Genomic DNA, 21,756 nt, shown 5'->3' on the forward strand with positions numbered 1-21,756 from the left:
GTGAAACCCTGAGGTTCTGATACTCAAAACAAAACCGATGAACCATATGTTAGTTTTTTCAAATCCGTGGCCCTCTATGGATCTTGTAGTTCAATTGCTATCCCTCCATTTATAACCAGACTTCCTCTCCACTAAACTCTGATTAATTTCTCATTTGTCTCATAAGCTGTCCATGGCACATTGCTATTGGCTGTCATGTTTGGCTATGTGACACCACTTCAGAAGATAGTTCATTGTATCTGAAATGTGTTGCGATATCTTGAGGAGGTGATAAGGTGCAACATTAATGCTGAGTTCTTTCTTTTGCACTCCAATGTCAGAGAGTGACGTTATTGGGAGGTGGGTTTGCACAGCATTCCCAGCACAAAGTCTACAGTTTTAAGAGAAACCTTCATTCATGCTTTAAATAGCAGCCTAACTTTTAATCGTGTCACAGCGCCCAGCACATTGTGACAATGTCAAAAATATTTTGTGTTTTTCCGCATATCTCTTTTAGTCATTAGCAGAAAATTCCTTTGTAAACTGGAAAATAATGTGAATTTATAGACCTTCTCATGCACATTTGGTTAAAATGTATAGGGGCTGACAAGACCCTTCAATGTGATGAAAATGAGTCTTCACAGCAATCGAGATCAAGATCATTTTACTTTTGGCTTGGCATCATTCTCCACATACTCAATAAACCTTCCAGATTTGTGCAGCTATTAACAATGGGGTATTCAGTTACACTAGCTTCAACTGCCAGCTAGGCCAAAATTAACAAAATATATCATGCTGGGTGGGTCCCACTGAAAGCTGGACAATAAACTATATGTCAGGTTTGGCTTTTAATTACTAAGCTTAATTTTCAGATGCCTGAGCCCAAAACTTATTTTGAAATTTATTTGTAAGTACTTTAATATGATATTTTAGAAATTTGATACTAATCAGGGTTGCATGCTTAACTTATAGCACATCAGATGTCTGAGACTGGTAGCTGCTGGACTTAAATGTAGGGGGGGGATGATCAAGAAGTTCGCGGATGACACGAAAATTGGTCGGGTGGTAAATAGTGAGGAGGATAGCTGTAAACTGCAGGAGGATATCAATGGACCGGTCAGGTGGGCAGAGCAGTGGCAAATGGAATTCAACCCGGAAAAGTGTGAGGTAATGCACTTGGGGAGGGCTGACAAGGCAAGGGATTACACTCTGAACGGTAGGACCCTGGAAAGTACTGAAGATCAGAGGAACCTTGGTGTGCATATCCACAGATCTCTAAAGGTAGTAGGGCAGGTAGATAAGGTGGTTAAGAAGGCATATGGGATACTTGCCTTTATTAGCCGAGGCACAGAAGCCTTGAGACAAGAGCAGGGAGGTTATGCTGGAACTGTATAAAATGCTGGTTAGGCCACAGCTGGAGTAGTGTGTGCAGTTCTGGTTGCCACATTATAGGAAGGATGTGATTGCACTGGAGAGGGTGCAGAGGAGATTTACCAGGATGCTGCCTGGGCTGGAGGGTCTGAGCTATAAGGAAAGATTGGATAGGCTGGGGTTGTTTTCATTGGAGCAGCAAAGGTTGAGAGGGGACCTGATAGAGGTGTATAAGATTATGAGGGGCATGGATAGGGTGGACAGGAAGGCACTTTTTCCATTAGTAGAGGGGTCAATAACCAGGGGGCATAGATTAAAGGCACGAGGTAGAAGGCTAAGAGGGAGCTGAGGAGAATTTTTTTCACTCAGAGGGTGGTGGGAGTCTGGAACTCACTGCCTGAAAGGGTGGTTGAGTCAGAAACTCTCATAACATTTAAGAAATATTTAGATTGCCATAGTCTACAGGGCTATGAGCCAAGCGCTGGAAAATGGGATTAGTGTAATCAGATCTTTGTTGACTGGTGCGGACTCAGTGGGCCGAATGGCGTCTGTGCTGTAAACATCTATGAGTCTGAGAAAGTGCAGTCGAGTTTTACTACCCAACAACAAGCAGAACACCACTAATTCTACAAGATACCGTTCCTCATACAATGCAATAAACTCAAGGTGGTTTTCAGAATCTTACTGATGGTAAGATACCTCGCCATTGGTTATGGAAAATGAAGGCTAAGATATAAGTGTCTAGTCATGAAACATTGAAGTAAATTTGCATATTTAGTGGAATGAAACAAAAAACTGCCAAGAAGCATTTAATAAATGTGTTTGTTCAAATGAGTCAGGAGTCTAAGCTGCTACACTTGGAAATATAACATAAGTCAATTTCTTCAATACTTGAACCCTGGTTTGTATGTTTTTCATGGTATATAACAATGGTAAGAGCATGAGAAATATTTAGGAAGCTTATATCCGCATTACTTGGGTAATGCAAGCTATTGATTTTGTCAGAGCAAACTTCTTGGAAAAAAATTAAAGAAAAAAGATTTGAGCAGGTTTAGAGCGATTTCCTGAAGCTAATTTAAATAGAGTGAACTACTTGTTACACAGAGATGATACAAACATATACTCATTGGACAAAAATAGCCTTTCAGTCCATGCAGCTCAGTCAGTCAGCCAGTCGGTGTCCCAGAACCCAATCAGATCATGTTTCATTTCTTTCCTGTGCCAAGTTCACATCTTCACACTCGCGGTTATAAACCTTCAGCTCCCTGAGGCAGTTCTGTGCCTTCACGGTTCAAAGAGCATCCGTGTGCATGCGCTGAGTTCCGTTCTCGCCCTCCTCCCCCCACACACCACCCCCCCCGCCACACCCCCCAACCCCCCCGCCCACACCCCCCCACACCCCCCTCCCCCCGACCCCGACAGCACTGAATGTTACAGCGTGTGATTCATGCTGACTGACTGTTAATTGGCCAGCCAGTGTGAAATCGTGGTCGGGGCCCAATTGTGGGCGGTGGTGGACCATTGCGCGGCCGCTCCCAGGCCCGCCCACCGAGCCCGCCCGACGAGGGGAAATTCCTCCCCAGCATCTTTGCTGCACACTGAGCACCACTCAAACTAATTTCAAAAACTCAAGTTAATTCTGGAACAATTTGGTCAGACCATGTTTCCAGTGAGGAGGGACACAGATTAATACTGGGGGTGCGGGGGTGATCCATCTTCCTTCATTGGAATAGAATTATCATGTATTAACTGATCAGTACAATGGGATTAAACACATGGAACTCTGTAGTCAATTACATAGAAGCGACAACATTAAAAAGGTACTTTCAAGTCTTACCCTAGTAAAGAATCTTCACCCAAAATGGCAGAGCCTTCCACTAAACATTGGGCTAATGTTGTTAATGGGAGCTTTTTCTGTGGACAAGACCAACATGATTTACAGTCAGATCTTAGATATGACTGCTAATAAACACACGAGCAACATTCATAACAAGCCAGCTGATTCTCCATGTCAAACCTCACAGGTGAACCAATGCAATGCTACTATTATCCATCACACAAACAAGAGATGGAATGGTTCTGTACAATACCAGCGATTCTATTGGGGGATGAACAAGCTCTTTGGTTTGGTATCGTATTAAAATTCTAAATGTGTTCATTATAAACATTTGCAATCTTGCTTTAAATACATACAAAAAGTGCCCCTATTATCTGGTCTTGAACTAACAGACTACAAATTGCTTGTTAAATGTGGGAATTGATTGCATACAGGTATTCAAATGTTACAGTCAACTGCTGACTTTAAACTACAATGGAAAATACTGCAGATGCTGGAAATGTGAAACAGAAAAAGCTGCTTAAAGGCTAATAATCATTTGTGAAGGACACAGTGAATCACTGTTTCAAGACAGCCATACTTCTTCAAACATAAACTCATTATCCCAACACACAATGGATAATTTTCACTTTAGACAATATTATAAAACAAACATTACTGGATCAGCCACCTGTTCATTATATATCATTCCCAATTTTCCTTCTTGTTGTTTCCATAGAAAGGAAAATCAGCCAAGGTGTCTAAACCATTATCCATCACACAAACAGCCAAGGTGTCTGTCTGGTCCTACCTAGAGTTATCCTCCCACCAGGTTACAGAAAGACACTTCTTAAAAGGGGACTGGTTTCATCAAAAATCTCCTTTCATTCAGGGATTAACACTTGCACTAATGTTAGCAGCATTCAACGATATATTTTGGGACACAGTGGGTGGAATCGTGCCTTCGCCTGTGATGGGGGAGGTGCATTTATTTGGGTGGGAGAGTGGCAGACAGGGACCCCTCTGCCTTCCTGCCTCAGTCCTGATTAAGTCTGGGGTGGGGTGAGGGGTTGGTAGAGGCCGTTAGGAATTAATGCCCCCTTAATGACCTTATCCCACTGCTGTTGATATGAATCCAGCAGCAGGCAGGAGCCTTGCCATGTTTGCAGCAGACCCTGCTTCATCTGTTTGCGGGCTCCCAGGCGATCCCTCATACACGGTCTCTCAGTGCCTGATCGAAGGACCCGGCATTGGGAATGGGGGAGTGGGGGTGGGGCCCCTGAGAGCCACCCCTCCCCCATCTTTGCTGCTGACCCCTTGCCCCCCTTCTCTCCTGCGACGCCCATCCCATGACCCTCTTCCCATCTTCACTCACCAGTGCCTGGGTCACTCAGTGATCTGTGGCCAAAGATGGGTGTAGTATCGACGGCAGCCATCATCTTCCCAGTGATGCTGCTACTTACCGAACAGCTGCCATCCTTTGATTGGCTGGCAGCTGTTGGTGGGTGGGATTTGGGCTCCCCAGGGTCCTTAGTCCTGGGAGGAAGGGCCGCTGCTGGCCTGTCGAGTACCTGAGTAGATCAACATGTAGTTCTGGGTCTCCCCAGAAAGAGGTGATGTGGGGGTCTTGTTGGCTCTCCAGCTGGCAGCTGGGAAACCCCCGTCATCGCTGCAGGACTCCCCACCACCCCCCTACATTTCAGTTCTCCAAGCAAATAAGGGAAAGTTTATAAAACACTATCCACATGAAACCAGTGCCTTTTTAATGCATCTACATCGTTTAACAGCTAATTTTTCAAACGGTGGTTTAGACTGACTATCAGTGGACAATAACGAAAGATAACGTACAGAACGTTTGTCGGCGTCTACACCTTGTTGTCCCTGTAGACATGCTGTGAGCTTTTTGTGAGTGCTGTGGGAGACTTGTTTTACCAGCTCCAGTCGTTTCTCTACCTGTTTGATCAAACAACATTATTACATTGTGCCTTCAATAAATAACATGTCAAACCACTTTTGATGCAGAATTCTTAAAAATAAAACCATGGTGCATTTTTAAAATGTAAGTGAGATTTAGTCCTCGGTGTGGTTGGTATTAAATCCAAAGTACATTTGATTAAACAAGAAAAGTTGTTACTTTGGGAAGGTTTTACAGTTTGAAGTTGACAGTATTTTATAACAATTGATCCATAGGTAGATTGCCTAGAATCAAAGCAATCACATTCTGTAAAAATCCCGCAACAAGCCCCTCCGGGAACAGTTAACCCTTTTAAACCATAATGATGACATGAATTAAAACAGCTCATCCTAATGATACACCTCCCAGATGGTCTTTTTCTTGAATGACCAGCAATGATTCAACTGAAGCTCCTGCTATCAGCCATATTTTACTGTCAAATATTTACAGAGAGTGTGGCATTTAAGATTTAAATGCCTCCCCTGACATAATTCCCACTTGGAGTTAAATGGCAGCTAGATGTCAGGTTTCAGTTAACTAACTTAGTGCCAGTATTTGCAACATTGCTTCTTTATTTATGGTGAGCAAAGCAGTCGACAAAGTGTGTCCAGCATGTGCTGAGCTCTGTGTCGGCTTTGCCACGATGATGTCGGGCTCAAGTTTCCACACAAATTTAACATAAGCCTAAACATAAAACCTCCTATGAATCAGCACCATCTAGCAGCATAATCGATTCGAATCAATTGGTGATTGGAAAAGGGCATTCTCCAACACTGCAAAGAGGAGTGGGATTGCCAGGCACAGTCATTCAGCAACTGACTGAACTAATGCTTTATCTTATTTTTTAACTGGCTGCTTTGATTTGTTCTTGACACATAAGGGCCTGTAACCCACGTCCTGTTACATGTGTGTCCTGCTCTGCTGTAACTGACTGAACAATGGTGTATGCTCGAATGTGAAGTGGTCTTGGGCACACCTCACCTGTGGTTCAAATTCTGCAAACTAGCAGGATTTCATTCGCTTCCAGGCAGGTTACACTGGTATCTGAATGGAAACCATTTGGAAACTCCACACCGATGTGCTCAACTCGCCATGCAATAAACAAACTTGGAGATACATTTTAAATGGGAAAATTTTAACACTCTTTCTACCGCCTTGAAAGATATAGATAGTTAACTAGCCTTTTAAATGTTAAGAACAGGAGGACGTCAGGAACTCTGACTGGACTCAGCATTTGTACAAAACCAATTGAGTAAGGAGCTGATATCAAAGGGTTTAGACAGTCACACACGAACTTCACATTTGTATCCTTCATTTGATTGGCAGCACCTTAACAGACTGGTTTTACAGAAACTCCTAAACCAGCCTAGCAGAGTCAGGGTGTGAAATTCATGGGAATTAATAAATTGGAAATTAATGGAGATTAGATATTTGTTTTAATGTAAGTATCGTGAAATGATAGGAGAGAATGGCCAAGAAGAAATTCTGCAATGGTTTCTCTGACCACACCATCACACTCAACTGGTTTTTTGGGCAGCTGGGTCTTTGGTACGTGTGGAAGGCCATCAACATTAAATATCTTCAAAGCACGCAACTGAAAAATCACGAGGACTACCCAACACATCAGGCTGTTGCTTACAGAGTTATCTAAGGTTGAGTAGGAGGAAGCTCAACTCTAGTGTTGGCTGTTTATGATTCCATTAATGAGCCAAACTAGCCAGTGCCCTGGAGTAGACATTCTGCTGTAGATGTTTGACCCAATTACTGCACACAAGACAGAGTTGGAGCTTAAATTTTTTGTTGTGAAATACTAAATCTTTGGTTTTTTTGGCAAGTAGGAAGATGAAGAGTAAAATAAGTCAAAATTAAACTCGAAAGTGAAAAGCAGATGAGGATCAGAAAGATCCAAGTTGAGATTTGGAAAGGAGTACTCGATATTGTGGGAGAGGAATTTAAAGCTTAAATGAGCCAAAATGACAGTTTTAGAGATGATATAATGACTCACAATTTGAAACTCCTGGCATGTGTTGTAAAATTCGCCTCCGCTAGTTAACCTATGGCTTTAAAAAAAAAAATACCCAAGAGCTGAAACTAGTTAAGATATAGATTTCATAAACTCAGGAATAAACAGAACAAAAAAGATGCGGGATTTTCCGGCCCCTTCCGCCAGCGCAATCTTCCGGTCCCGCTGCAGTCAACGGAGATTTGAATGGCTCGCTGCGTCGGCCGCGATGGGGAACCCATCACAGCGAGGCTGGAAAATCCTGGCCGTACATCTTTTTAAACAATGTGGAGAAACAAATATTACCTGCAGCAGGTCTTCAGTTAATACTTCTGTCTTTTCAGCTCTGCAACAGGGAAAGAAATAGAGTCAAGTTAGATTCTGGCATGTCAGAACAAATATACAAACTCAACCTTAGCACAGCTTAAGCCACTATGTAAACACTGTGGTAAAGCAACATTCATTGTATGGACATGAAATATTTGTAACATTTACCTACTGTAATGGTTATATTTGATAATAACTGCATTGGTTACAAAAACAGATAAAAATAGAATTTTCTGATCAGAACTAGCTCTACAAGCTTAAGGAGAAAGTTTCACTCTTAAAATCTCCTTGACAGGCTGAACAGTTACAATGAATTATGTTTAACGTTAATGATACTTTGTTTTGATATGCTATTTATATCTTTTTTTAAAAAAAATTGCTGAGCGCTGATGACATTGATATAGTGCACATAGTTAAAAAAGGTTTTGACATTGTGAGGGAGCTGGTCTAATACATAGACTTGATGCTGAATCACCCTAGGTTGATGGCTCTATCCCCAATTAAAATTCACCAACAACGTCAATACCTCTTCCAAGCTGGTTCTCCCTGATAATGCCATCAGAGCTTGCTGTTTTAAAGAAAACACATCAACGGAAATTTTAAAAAAGAGCTCAGTGTTCATCTTAATTCTTTAGGATGTTTTTATTTCAAAGATCCTGATGGTTGGAGCTATTTTAAGGAAGGTCATATTGATCAGTCAGCTCATTGATGTTCTATTGCTCTATTGTACCAAATGTGTCATAGGCATAAAACTACATTTAATTTTCATTAATTTTTATGACCGCAATCTGACAAACATGAGGTTGTGATATTTCCTAAAAGATAGCCCTCTGACCTTGATGAATAGATCCTCCTAAAATCCAACATTCTTCTGTAATAGATTAATTTATACAACAACAATTTGAAAATATTTTTACAAATGTGCTCTGTGCACAGTTTTACAACACACTACAAAATAATAACAAGGTTAATGTAAGACCTGAACTCAATATGGCTACTTTTGCAAATTCTGTAACATCTGTTAGGGACCTGTCCTTGAGTTAACTGACCTGTGACAATGCAACATTATTAACTCTACCTACTGAGAAATTTTGCAATGAGAATGCACATAGCCCCGCGCTTGGAAAGAGATACTCATATTTGCGACGATTAAGTAAAATAACAAGGTTTCCAGGCTAATAATTAGCATCCCGTGTTCTTGCATTACATAATTTGAAACATGGATTCTCAAGAATTTGCAGTTTCCAAAAAGCAAAGAGGTTCAACACCTCAGTTTTTTCTTCATCATCTTGCAGATGCTTCCTAAATAGTGAATAAATTCAAGGAACCGGATGAGATAATGGATTTTTGAAAAGTCGGCAGACAGAAACTCATCACTCGACCAGTTGAGATGAGAGTATGGCATGTTGCTGCTGTCCTCACTGAACAACTGCATCCTGAATCGAGACATTATCTCCTGGAGCGAATTATAGGTACAGATTAAAATATTACTTAAAGCTTAAGCTGTTTTCTCCCCAGATACCGGAGGCTGTATCCATAGTGCGGGAAGAAAACGGACCCAGCTATCCTGCAGACTGACCAGATTGCTGAATCAGCCACTTGCTGCAGTCTCTCAACGTGCGCTGCCTCATTGATTCATAGCTCCATCCCATAAGGCCCTGTAATATGCAGAGCATCGTTTGGGTCAAATGCAATTTGGTTTGTGCCAAGGAAGAACAAACTGGCTCGGACAGATATATAAATATACATAGGAACAGGAATAGCCCCTGGCTGATTACCCTTTTTGGATGTCACTCACTGCCTGTCCATGTGGAATCCCAGCAACTCTTCTCTATGTACTAACGGGCAAATCTGTTTTTACAGTGCAAAAGATTTTCAATCCCATGACAAAGCAACTTAATTATCTGTAGGTTTAGTAGTTATTCTTCAAATGATGACTGTATTCCACAACCATAGTCAAACTAAGATACCCAGTCAAGAAAAACCACACTGTCCTGTACTGATCCTTTCCATGTTACGCAGTGATTTATGCTCCTTACTGCATCAAGAAGGAGGATTCTTTCCCAGACAGTTTCAGTGTTTCAGACATTTTAGCACCAGATTCTGTAAACTGCCTCATTCCCTACGAAAAGGGCTAAACTCCTTCCCTCCATGCTGAAGGCTTTTTAACTAGTCTATCAGATTAACTATTGAAGTAACAGCTATGCTTATTGTAAAATAAAGACACTAGGGACATGCTAAAAGGGTATTATATCTTAGCATAAACCCTTTGAACATTTTTATATACAGACTCCATTCCTTCGCAATGAAGCAAAGTTAAAATTACCACCACCACCACCACCAATCGCAATCCCCACCTCCTGCCTTTTATTTTAATCCCTCCCTTTATGGTCTCACCTCCTTGCAGCTCTGTAACCTCCTCCTCCAACCTCACAATTACCCACACGGTCTGTTCTGCTGACATTGACCTCTCGTGCCTGACTGGTCGTTACACTGTCAGCTACTTCAGTCCCATTCTTTTGGGTTCCCTCTCCAAAGCTGTTTCTTGTTCTATGCCCCAATAACATTGAACATCCTTCGCAATGAGATCGCGTAGACTTCACACCCGGATGACAAATTTTGGGCAGGAATTTCGCAAAGTGGTGTCAAGATCATCACCTGACCTCTCTCCAGCAACCATTTTTCCGCTGCTTTTCTTCTTTCCAGCAAAACACTTGCATGCAAAGTGATCCAACAAACTGCTGCAGGACCAAGGCAACCTCTCTCACCGTCAGTACATGACCTGTGGACTTGACTTCAGTCATCTTCAGTTGCAGTTTCATCTTATTCAGCTTCAAATTCTTTTGGCAAGCTCTCTCTAGCAGCCTCACTAGATTCTGATCACAGTCTGCAATGTTCTTCCATCATATCTCCACATTCACAGACCAACGACAAATCGATTTTCTCTCCTGGAAGTGTGGTGACGATAACTAGTCTGTACACTAGGAGTCTTGTTGAGGTCTTTGTTGCCGTAGTTTGCAGAAGGGTGAGTAGGTACAGCTGCTCCAGTGTTGGATCTCCTCGTCAATGGTGGCCTCTTGCAAGAGGTGGGTGCCAAGGTCTGAGAAGTGCTCAGCATATTCCAGACTCTCCTTCAACATATGTGGGAGGTGGAATATTTGGCTGACCAGGTCTGGGTGATTCATGAGTTTTGTTTTGGCAACATTCAAGGACAGGCCAAGTTTCTTTTATGCAGAATTGAAGAGTAGCTTACAAACCTGGTGCTGAGTGGACAATGACACTGCAGTCATCGACAAACTGCAGGTCATGTCTGTCTATGATGGTCAATTTAGTTTTGGCATGGAGGCAGCTGAAGTTAAAGAGTTTTCCATTGAGGTGGTATTTAATACTGACACCAGAGGGCAGTTGATCTTTGGTGAGGTGAATAGCCAGTGTCAGGTAGATTGTAAACAGTATGGGAGCCATCACACAGCCTTGCTAGACCCTGGTCCAGATTTTGAAGGCATCTGTTTCAGATGTCCCATCCAAGTCAGTTGCAGTGATATCGTCATGAAGCCGTTTCAGGGGCAGAATTTTCTGCCTGTCGGGCGGGCGGAGCTGGAGCGGGTGGACGCAGACCCGATCGGCGCCCGCGTTTGGGTCCACACGGCCTTTTTACCCGCATGGGCCAATTAAGACCCGCCCAGTGTATTTGCTGATTCCCGTGGATAGCGGGAGTGTGTAGGCGGCAGTGGGCGTGCACAGACCGCCGGGTCCAATGGCCACCCAGCAGCCTCCTGTAGGCTGCTGACAATGGCCAATTCGAGGACGCACCACAGGGGGTGGGCTGAGCAGGTCAGGCTGGAGGGAAGGGCAGAGGAGCAGGGCCAGGCTGCAGGGTCAGCCCCAGGAGCAGGGCAGGCTGCAGGGTCAGCCCCAGGAGCAGGGCCAGGCTGCAGGGTCAGCCCCAGGAGCAGGGCCAGGCTGCAGGGTAGGCCAGAGGGGGCCAATGTGCCCCTCGCTTTTCTGATGACTGCCTTGCTGCCCTCCTCGAGGAGGTGGCAGTACACCGGGAGGTGCTTGTCCCCCAGGATGGGAGGAGCAGCCCCCCCACATGACCAAACCTGCCTGGGAGGAGGTGGCGGGGGTGGTGAGCTCCCGCGACGTGGTGCGGCACACCTGGATCCATTATTGCAAGCGCTTCAATGATTTGTTGCGCTCAGGAAGGGTGAGCACCATGTTGGCATTGGGCATTTAACCCAGCAGATAGCCTTAGGCTTCGAGGGCACCCCCTAAGTATCACTGTCGTGACTGTATTGAATCATGTTGGGCATTTCTCGTACGCTGGGTGGGCAAGCAGATAATGGCCATGCTTAGATCAGCCTGAGTGGTTCATGAGGAGATGGGTTCTTCCCCTCACCATGTGTTGCTCTTAGTCGCACATGACTAGTCTGGGGGCAACCTGCAGGAGATGCAGCTGGGCACATACTCAGAACTCCAACACATGTCCTATTCATGGTGATGAGATGGTGGAAGGGGAGCCTCAAGGTGTCGTGGCCAAGAGCCATCTGCTGTCCTCAACGCTGCACCTAGTTGTGCCTCCTTGTTATGGGAGCAAAGACCGTGTGGTTCCTAAGGCGATGGACGCAGAATGTGTCCAAGGGGCAGTTGTGGGGGGTGGTTGGGAGCAGGTGTACTGTCTTTGTGTGAATGATCAGCAGTAGCGGGGAGAGGAGGCACTGGAGGCCTGATATGGGCCACTGTGGTTAGGGTGTGGCGTGCACGTGCAGAGTCCATGGGCGATTAGCCACAATGAATGGTCTTCTCTGTTTTTCAGGAGAAGAATCCTCACAATGTGTCTGAGTATTCGAGGACTGGAGGTGGCCAGGCCCAGCTGATGATGTTAAGCTGCTTCGAGCAGGAGGCCCTGGAGCTTGAGAGGCGCCATGTGCCCAGGTCAACCGGTGTCGGTGAGGCTGGGGTGGAACGGCCGGGTATTTGAGGCCAACAGTGAGATCCGCAATGTCCTCCCAACATCCACAGCGCTGATGATTGTTAAATTTGTTATTGTTGCAACATTGCTCAGTCACAGAGTGATAGAGTCAGAGTGTGGATCATAGACAAAGGTCCTTCGGCCCTTCGAGGATGCGCGGGTGAAACATGTTCCTAAGTCTCCTAACCCCATTTCCCAGCACTATCCCCATGGCCTTGTACGCCATGGCATCGCAACTGCACATCCAAATATTTATTACATGTTAGGACGGTTTCTGCATCCACCACCCTTTCAGCCAGTGAGTTCCACATTCCCAACAAATTGTGTGTGCAAAAGTTGTTCATCACCTCACCTGTAAACCTCCTGCCCCTTACCTTAAATCAATGCCCCCTGGTTACTCATCCCTCCGCCAAGGGGAAAAGTTCCTTTCTGTCGACCCTATCTATGCCCCTCATAAGTTGATACACCTCAATCATGTCCCCCCTCAATCTCCACTGCTCCAGGGGAAATATCCCCAGTCTATGCTATGTGTCCTCATAAGTCAAACTCTCCAGCCCAGCCAGCATCCTGGTCAGTGACCTCTGCACCCTCTCCAGTCCAATCACATCCCTCCCGTGAAGCGCATTTCACAACTGCACGCAGAACTATAGCTGTGGCCTAGGGAGCGTTTTCTGCACTTGGAACAGGACCTCCCTGTTCCTATATTCTATTCCCCGGCTAATAAAGGCAAGTATGGCATTTACCTTCTTAAACACCTTATGTACCTGTCCCACTGCCTTAACAGGCCTGTCGACATGCCCAGCAAGGTCCCTCTGATCCTTCTTACCTTCCACGGTCCTACCATTCCTCGTGTATTCCCGTACCTTGTTTCTCCTGCCCAAGTGCATCACCTCACACTTATCCACATAACATTCCATTTGGCTTTCCTTAGGCCATCTGACAAACCTGTCTATATCCACCTGTAATTTTTGGGCCTCCTCCGCACTATTTGCCACCTCATCAATATTCGCCTCCATAGGTTCTGGAAGGTTGAGCACATAATGAGCCAGGGGGAAAGGGATGAAGTGTGTCACTGTGTGCACGCTAACTGATCCACTGCCCTTGTTGTTAATTTCAGCATCAACAGAGCCTGTCCACCAGGAACAATTGCAGATGCCCCTCTCACACCTGAGGGCCCTCAACTGTCACCAGCGTCACACTATTTCTGCGAGGCAGGCACCAGCGCAGACACTAGCACCTCAGTGGGCATTGCAACATTGGCTAGTATCCCGGGGCACAGTGGAGAGGGCACTTCACAGTCGCTGGAGGAGCTGGCAGAGACAGAGAGTGCCGATGGCGCCTGCAGGGGGCCAGGCACATGCTCAGTCGGTGCCTGATGATGAGCCTCTGGAGTCGACCGCGATGCAGCAGCTGCAGGAAATGTGGCCGGGTGTGCGGGAGCATCTGGGAGTGATACATGAGGCTGTGCTTCGCTTGGTGTCCGTGGTGGAGGAGTCCACACGGAGCATCACTGATGCAATGAGCCTCATGTCAGAGCGTCATGGAGAGAGTGGCAACTCTCGTGGATAGGGGCGTCCAGGAGAACAAGCAGCTTCTCCTGGGGTTACGCTCGGACCTGCAAGCCCTCACAGTGCCAGTGGCCTCAGCTGGTCAGTGCCAATGTGGGAGATGGTGTGGGCTTCAAACTTCCCAGCACGTTGCCCATCCATCCATGGTGAGCAGGGAAGTCCGGGACGACCTCACATCGGCACAGCAGCTGCCTGGCGTCTCTGCGGGCACCTTTCAGGGCGTTCCGGATGAGGGCACCAGCTCCTCCACCCCTCTCCCAGTGACCACTTCATTGGGTGAGGCAGCGACGACTGGGGAGATGCCAGCTGCGGAACTGGCAGCTCCCTCCCAGGCGGGGCCAGCACAGGCTCCACGGGCCAGAGGACGGCCGCCAAGGTCATCGAGGCCAACAGGACAGCAGAGTCAGCAGGCTGGCTCAGATACCACTCCCAGCGAGGGGGCAGCACCAAGACGTAGCACCCGGAAACGGAAACATAAGGCACCTTAGGCACACCACGGGTTTCTCACTGGCGCTTTTGTGTTGGCCCAAGATTAGGTCCTTATAATTTTTTCTGCTTGATTAATGTTTTGTTTTGAATTTGTGAGAACATCTGATGGTTAAAATAAAACCCAGATGTGTGACCAGGGCTGAGGGGGGCTCCTTTGTTCTGCATTTGTATGTTTAAGAGAAATGTCATTAGTGTTTGTTTGCACATTCAAATTTATGTCCAAAGCCCTTATTTCCTGCTGATGACCTGGCAGATTTTGCACTTCGGTGCCAAGTATGGATGCGCCAGGCAAGGCTGGTCCTGCTGATCCATTTGTGTGGAGCAAGCTGAAGGTTCATTGGATTAAAGCCTCCCGGGTGTCCCTGCCTCCCTGGTGTAGTCCCGGGTCAGCGTCTACCCCCTCAGCATTTCCCTGAGCTTCCTCATCCTCGGACTCACTGCTGGACTCATCGTGTGCAGCCGCATCCACTGTGTCAACATCTTCATCGTCCACTGTGTCCCCCTTTCCAGCGCAAGATTGTGGAGAGCGCAGCATGCAACCACTATTACCGAGACACGATCTGGGGGGTACTGGAGTGCGCCCCCTGAGTGGTCCAGGCATCGGAAGTGCATCTTGAGAAGACCGATGACTCTCTCCACCACAGCCCTTGTGGTGCCGTGGCTCCTATTGTACCGCTGCTCAGCTTCTGTTCTTGGATGGCGGAGAGGCGTCATGAGCCACCTTCTGAGAGGATAGCCCTTGTCACCCAGCAGCCATCCATCCAGCCGGGCTGGAGCACTGAAGAGCCCCGGCACCTGGGAGTGTCTGAGGATGTAGGTGTCGTGGGAGCTGCCTGGGTACCTTGCACAGACTTGTAGAATCAGCATCCTGTGATCACACACTATCTGCACGTTCATGGAGTGGAAGCCCTTCCTGTTGACGAAGGCACCGGGCTCACCTGCTGGCGCCTTGATGGCCACATGTGTACAGTCTATAGCACCCTGGACACGGGGGAATCCAGCAATGGCCGCGAAGCCTCTGGCTCACTGTGTCTGGCTGGCCTGGTCCCAGTGGAAGTGGATAAAGGTCAATGCCCACCTGAACAGAGCGTCTGTAACCTGCTTGACACAAGTATGGACAGCTGATTGGGAGACACCACAAAGATCACCCACCGAGCCCTGGAAGGAGCCAGAGGCATAGAAGTGGAGGGCAGCTGTGAGCTTCAGAGCCACTGGCATGGGGTGTCCATCCACACAGTTAGGGGAGATCTCAGGGCCAATCATCTGACAGATATAGTTGACTGTCTCCCTTGACAGTCGGAGCCTCCTTTGGCACTGCACCTCAGTCATATTGAGGTAGCTGCTTCGCTGCCTGTAAACCCTGGCAGCAGGATAGTGGCACCTTTTGTGGCCCCTTCCACCTTGGACAACCTCTTGGTCCTGCGCCCCTTGTGCCTGCGCCTGGCCTCCCAAAGGTGGCTCCTCTGGAGGCTGAATGTCCACTCCTGGCCTCCTCCTTATTCTATCCCTCCCTTCCTCCTCAGAGGAGCTGCCTCCAGTGGAGATGTCAGATCCCATACCCAGGCTAAGGGGAGGCCTCTGGAAAGCTGCAGGCCCGATAAAGATTCCTGACTGCAGAGTGCTGACCATTCTGAACTGCTGCAGATCACACAGGCAAGTTTAAATTACTTTCTCCAATAAATACGCCACAAAGCAGATTGACGACCCCACTGAGCCCTCTTATCCCGCCTGTGGATGAGGTTCATAGAAAAGTCTCTTACCCGCCTGCCCGTTGCGCCTGTGCGCCGACCCGAAGATCGCACGGGAGCCTGAAAATCACTGTCGATTGATGAATTAAGGGCCTTAACTAGCCTGTTAATTAATGGCGGACGCGCGTTGGACTTCATCGCCCGCCCACCCAGCGAAATATCGCAATGGCGCGCGGTGATGTCGGACACTTGCCCGATGTCACCACCTGTCATTTTACACACTGACGTGCGGGAACCCCCCCCACCCCTCCCCTACCCCTGTACATCAAACTGAAAATTCTGCCCCTGGAGTGTGATAAGTTTCTTGGACATCCAAATCCCTGCAGCACAATCCACTGGGCCTTGTGATTTATGGAGTTAAGTGCTTTAGTCAGGTTTATAAATGTGATGAAGAGTTCCTGCTGCTGTTCTTAACTTTTCTCTTGGCAATAAAAACCACGCCATCTGGAAGGTCTAAAGTCATGCTGTGTCTCTGGGAGGAGTTCCTCAGCCACAGGAAGTCGGTGATTCAGGAGAATACACGTCAGGATTTCCCCTGCCAAGGACAGGAGGGAAATACCTCGATAGTTTCCACAGTGTGATTGATCTCCCTGCCTGAAGATAGTTACAATTGTCGCATTCCCGAAGTCAGGATGGCAGGTGGGGGGAGGGGGGCGGTGGGGGGGGGGAGGGGGGTTGGTGGCGACAGTGGGGTGTGGGCGTGAGGGTCTTTTTCCTCCCAAATCTATAGGATGAGTGCGTGGATGCTTGATGTGAGAATAAGTCCACCAGCTTTGAAGACCTTGGCTGGAACACCATCAGGGCCGCAGGCTTTGTTGCTTTTCATCTGTTTGATTGCTGATTGCAGCTCTCCCATCAATGGTAGTTCACCCATGGATCCACCACAGGTACTGGGCCATAGCCTGGACAGTATCAGCTGCCACTGTGGATTCAGCTGAGAAGTTATTGTAAATGTCCTTTCCAGCGATGACAAATGGTGTTGTCATCCTTAAGAAGAGAAACACCATGCTGTGGGTGAAGGGGATTTTGTCTATTTGACCTGGTGGCTTCTAAAAAAGCTATGCATGTCACGATGGTCAGCATATTTTTGGATCTCTCGGGCTTTCTCTTCCCTCCACGAGTGTCCATTATCTTCCGGATTTGCCTCTGGGTGTCAGCCTCGAGCTGCTCGATTGCTGTCTTCCTGGGTTGTTCCGGCCGGTGAATGCTGCCTGGGTTTCTTCCAGGAGGTCACATTGTTCTGCATCGTTTTTATTGAACCAGTCCTGGTGGAGATGGTGCTCAAATGCAATGGTCTGGACACTGACCTTTTTCCAGATTGGTTGTGGGTTGCATTTGGAGTTCCTCGCTGGCTGGGTTGCTTTAGATCTGAGACATTGATCTTCTTCCTCTTGGATTTTTGTGTTTTGTGATGTCTTGATGCTCGGTGGATGATCATAACTGATTGAACAAGTTGATGATCTGCCCAGCAGGCATCAGTCTCCCACATGGATCGAGTGATACAGACATCACTTAGATCTTTGACTCGAACAATGACATAACCCAGGAGGTGCCAGTGCTTTGACCTCAGATGTCTCCATGTGGTTTTGTATTTGTCCTTCTCCCGGAAGAATGTGTTTATTATAATGAGGCCGTGCTGAGCACACTTTGTCAACAGGAAGACACCACAAGTATTGGCTTTTCCCAAGCTGTTTTTCCTAATGGTTCCTCTCCAGTCTAAGGGTTAGTAGTAGACTGTGGTTAACGTAGTTCAGCTAAATTGGGAAATGTTTAGAAAACTTTTTTAATTTTGCTCCCATTTCCGGTAAGTTGGAAATAAAGAGTGTTTATTTTTAATGTTGGATATCCATGGTATCCACAGTATCCATGTGGGAATTGCTTTCTGAGGGAGGGAATAGAAGGGAAGGGCTGCGCAGTGGAAATATTGTTGCATACTATATGCCTTGTGCAGTTACTTTTCTGCTGTTAGCAAGAATTAACAAGGATTTATTCCTATTGTGATCATCACAACCACCCATGTATTGCAATCAACTCTGGTGTGAATCAAGGTGTCAGTTTTAGCTCACTGATGTTCTCTTGCCTACAATCCAGATGGTTGTGGGTTCAGACCCCACTTTAGAGACTTGACTACGTTACCTAGGCTGGCCCTTCAAAGTTGCAACCAACACAATATCCAGATGATCTGGTCATTACTTTCACTGCTGTGTGGAACCTCACTCTGTGCAATATTATCTGTTGCATTTCCAACAGCGACTGCATTTTGTAAGCACTTAATTGGCTTTATAGAGCTTTGGGAAGCCCTGATGTTGTGGAAGGGGGAAGATAAATTTAAGCTCTTTCTTTCTAACAATATTATCTCCTGAATGATACAAAACCACTGATTATAAAACTGCCTTGATTCAGAAACCCTGTGACAATGGCCCCGCTCTCCAGCTCTCTAAGACACCCAGGAGGTAGTGACGGCCGATTAGATACTACAAGATGAGGAAGGCCATTTGGCCCATTTTGAATCAGCCATCCAGATGAATCCTACATTTCCTCCATTGCAGAGTCTAATTGCAGTTTGAATAATTCATGATTTCTGTCTTCACCACTCTGCACAGAAGCCCGTTCCAGGTGTTGATTCGCTCTCTGCTTGAAGAATAACCTGTTGATATCAGTCCTAATGTTACATTTTACTGTTATTCAAACCCCAACTGTTTAATTAAAATAATACCTGCCTAAACTTTGCCATGCCATTTATTACTGTATATATGATCACCTCTCAAATCCCCCCTTTCCAGAATCAAAGGTTTAGAGCCTGGATTTTCTCCACTGTGGCTGGTGTGTAGAGCTGGGGAATGTCCCAACTCATCATAACCAACTTGGGAAATAGTGCCCCGAATGGCGGGATCTTTGTTCTGGGGGCTGGGGGTGGGAGGGGTGGGGGGCGGGGGGCGTTGGCGGGGAGGTGGGGGGTGTTGGTTGCATGCAGGATGGAGTCAGGCCTGCCAGCCCCAGACACAGAGACACAGATTGGGGACAGCCACAGGGGCTCCTGAGTGCCAAGGCGGACTGTTTAAAAGGTGTGCCTCAGTTTCCTGGGACTTTGTCCCAGTTGGTTTCTCAAACATTAGGCCCTCTAGCCCTCACCCTTCACACCCCCTTACCCCCATGCCTATATATGCCAACATGCCAACCCATGCCCCCCCACCCATCAGGGCCCACCATCATGGCCTCTTATAGCCCCTATGCCAACTTAGCACCAACTCTTACCCTACACCCACTACCCTTTGCCAACTCGCCCAGTACGTACCATGGGTAGACCTCAGGAGCCATGCTGAGATGAAATAAGATAAAGTTCTAAATATCTATTATAAACTTCATTATATAAAAAAACTGCACCTTTTCATTAAAGCCCATTTAATACATTTAAATCCCCTCAAATACTTAATCCCTTATAAAAAACAAACATTTGTATTCAGAACCCCATTTCAGAGACAGCTAATCCTTTAATGACCTCTTTGAGCTGTCAATCAAACTGAAATTCTACTTCAGCTATGTCGATCAACATTCTGTTGGCTTCCTTGGTTTAAATGTTTAGGGATTTGAGTGTCACCATTGAAGATTGAAGTATCAGAAACAAGCACCGATATATCTGCTTCTTCCCCGATTGGTGGAATGCTGCATGGAGTGTTACTTAGAGTCAAAAGTTTTAATTATTGCTGCATCAGAGCCTGTATTCCTTAAGGGTAACCTGCAATCTGACCTCTCCTTGGGATATTTTTCTCAGTTTTATCCCTAAGGTAGGATAGCTGATCATTAAACAGTGGATGCCTGGGGGCCTTCCTTCCTCTTATCTATGTTTTTCTCTTGCATTCAAAGACAGCTTTAATCGTTGTAGCATCAATAATGTAAATCCTCCGGAGCTTGTTTTCTTTAACAGCCAATAAATCATGGACCAAGGGCACACAGAATCTCTGTGCAATAGGATCAGCTGAAGAATAGAGCTTCTGCAGAGTTCAAAGTGGAATAACAGAGATGTGTATGTGCATTGCTAACTTTCCTCTAAGGATAGCAGATCATGTTGTGACAGCAGAATAGAAAGGACTGAAGGTGATGCTGCAAGGGAAAAATTTGGACGGAGAAGATCTTAAGTAGGGTAGACACCCATCCGACTTCAACGAGTGGGTATCTTAGCAACAATATGTGGCGCAGAAGTCAACAATCAATTTTCTTTTTACTTACACTAATTTTAAATTTCACACAAAAGCATCAGGATTAAACAGTGCTGGAAAAGATAAAAACCAAATATATTTACAGTGGTTAACTGAAAATGCAAGTTCTCTTGACAAATACATTAAAGTAAGGGAGGCCAGAGGGAAATATTATAATTGTGAAGTATCTACATGTTTCACACAGTTGGCTCTAAGGGATATCCTTTGAAGTGAGACCTATGAGGAATTTGATGAACACAGATGCTTCAGCTTTACATCAGTGACACGTTTCTGAAAGGAATCTCCCAGAACCCATTCAATTCTGTGCTTCCAGGAAGATCATGTTTTAATTTTTAAAGAAGTTTTGGATGGGTTTTATTAAATGGAGCAGAAAACACAAAGTTATTCACAAGGGTGTTGGTGGGGGTTGGGGGTCCGGGTGTTTCCTCGGCTCGACATTAGCGAGATTGCAGCATAGTGGGAAGAACTCCACTGATAATTACTTCAAACAAAATTGTAAATGGATACTGCTGGAATGCTTGTAGAGTTTCCTGGGAAGAACAGATATAGAAAATCTTCGCACTATGAACACTTGGCAGCCAGAGGGAATCTTCCCCACTTGAGTTGATAAAGGCAAGGGTCAAAATCACAACTGTCTGTAGTAGGCTTGTCACAATGCAGTATTGTCGGAATTTTGCAACTGCACTCAATCTAAAATAATGTTTCACTTCTTTATAAAATGTAGCATCTAAGCTTTTGCAATGCCTTTTTTTCACTTTGGAACACTGAGTCCACCTAGGCTGCAATCGCTGATCTGATCTTTAACTTAAATCCCATAATTACCATATAAACTAAGTTGAAATCTTGCTGAAATATGTTTCAGTTGAAAAAGTTCCAGTAAGTGTAATGACATTTTCTAGCCACATACTATTTATTTTAAGTTCAGGGTATTATTTTTGCATAATTGAATAGGCTATTCCCAGCATATGTTAAAAAAACTGTGAATTCAGTAATTGTTTAAGTGTGAATTTAATGCATTAAATATTTGTTTCCAACACACTGCTGTAAACCAGAGCAGCGTCAATCTGTCATATCACTGCATACATTATTTAATGTGAGTCATAATACAAATGCTGCCACAGATTCTGGAGAGACCTCCAAATTCATGTCATCAATATTAAATCATCCTAGTGGGCTAAACTCATTTTCAATTTTTACTTTTCTTTACAAACATAATTAACCCTATGAACTCACATTAGCTTATGTATTTACAGGGGGATTTTTTTATTTTTAATAAAAGCTCAGAGGTGCTTGCCTCAAAGCTTATGTTAGAA

The 21,756-nt window shown here is 45.7% G+C and overlaps 1 protein-coding gene across 11 annotated transcripts in view; it reads right to left on the reverse strand.

Annotated features, from left to right (window-relative positions):
- Window positions 1–21,756, reverse strand: part of LOC144699607 (rho GTPase-activating protein 44) — a 342,828-nt gene that overhangs the window by 114,991 nt on the left and 206,081 nt on the right. For all 11 annotated transcript variants that reach the window (XR_013580574.1, XR_013580573.1, XM_078570670.1 and 8 more), the window contains exons 2-4: window positions 7,429–7,468; window positions 5,015–5,119; window positions 3,188–3,264 (exon numbers count right to left, since the gene is read on the reverse strand). Coding sequence is in view for 8 of the 11 variants with exons in the window: in XM_078570670.1 (XP_078426796.1) it covers window positions 3,188–3,264; window positions 5,015–5,119; window positions 7,429–7,468 (222 nt within the window). In the remaining 3 variants the exon portion in view is untranslated. The remainder of the gene's footprint in view (window positions 1–3,187; window positions 3,265–5,014; window positions 5,120–7,428; window positions 7,469–21,756) is intronic.

Source organism: Cetorhinus maximus, chromosome 24 (genome assembly GCF_964194155.1).
Source record: "Cetorhinus maximus chromosome 24, sCetMax3.hap1.1, whole genome shotgun sequence".
NCBI lineage: Eukaryota > Metazoa > Chordata > Chondrichthyes > Lamniformes > Cetorhinidae > Cetorhinus > Cetorhinus maximus.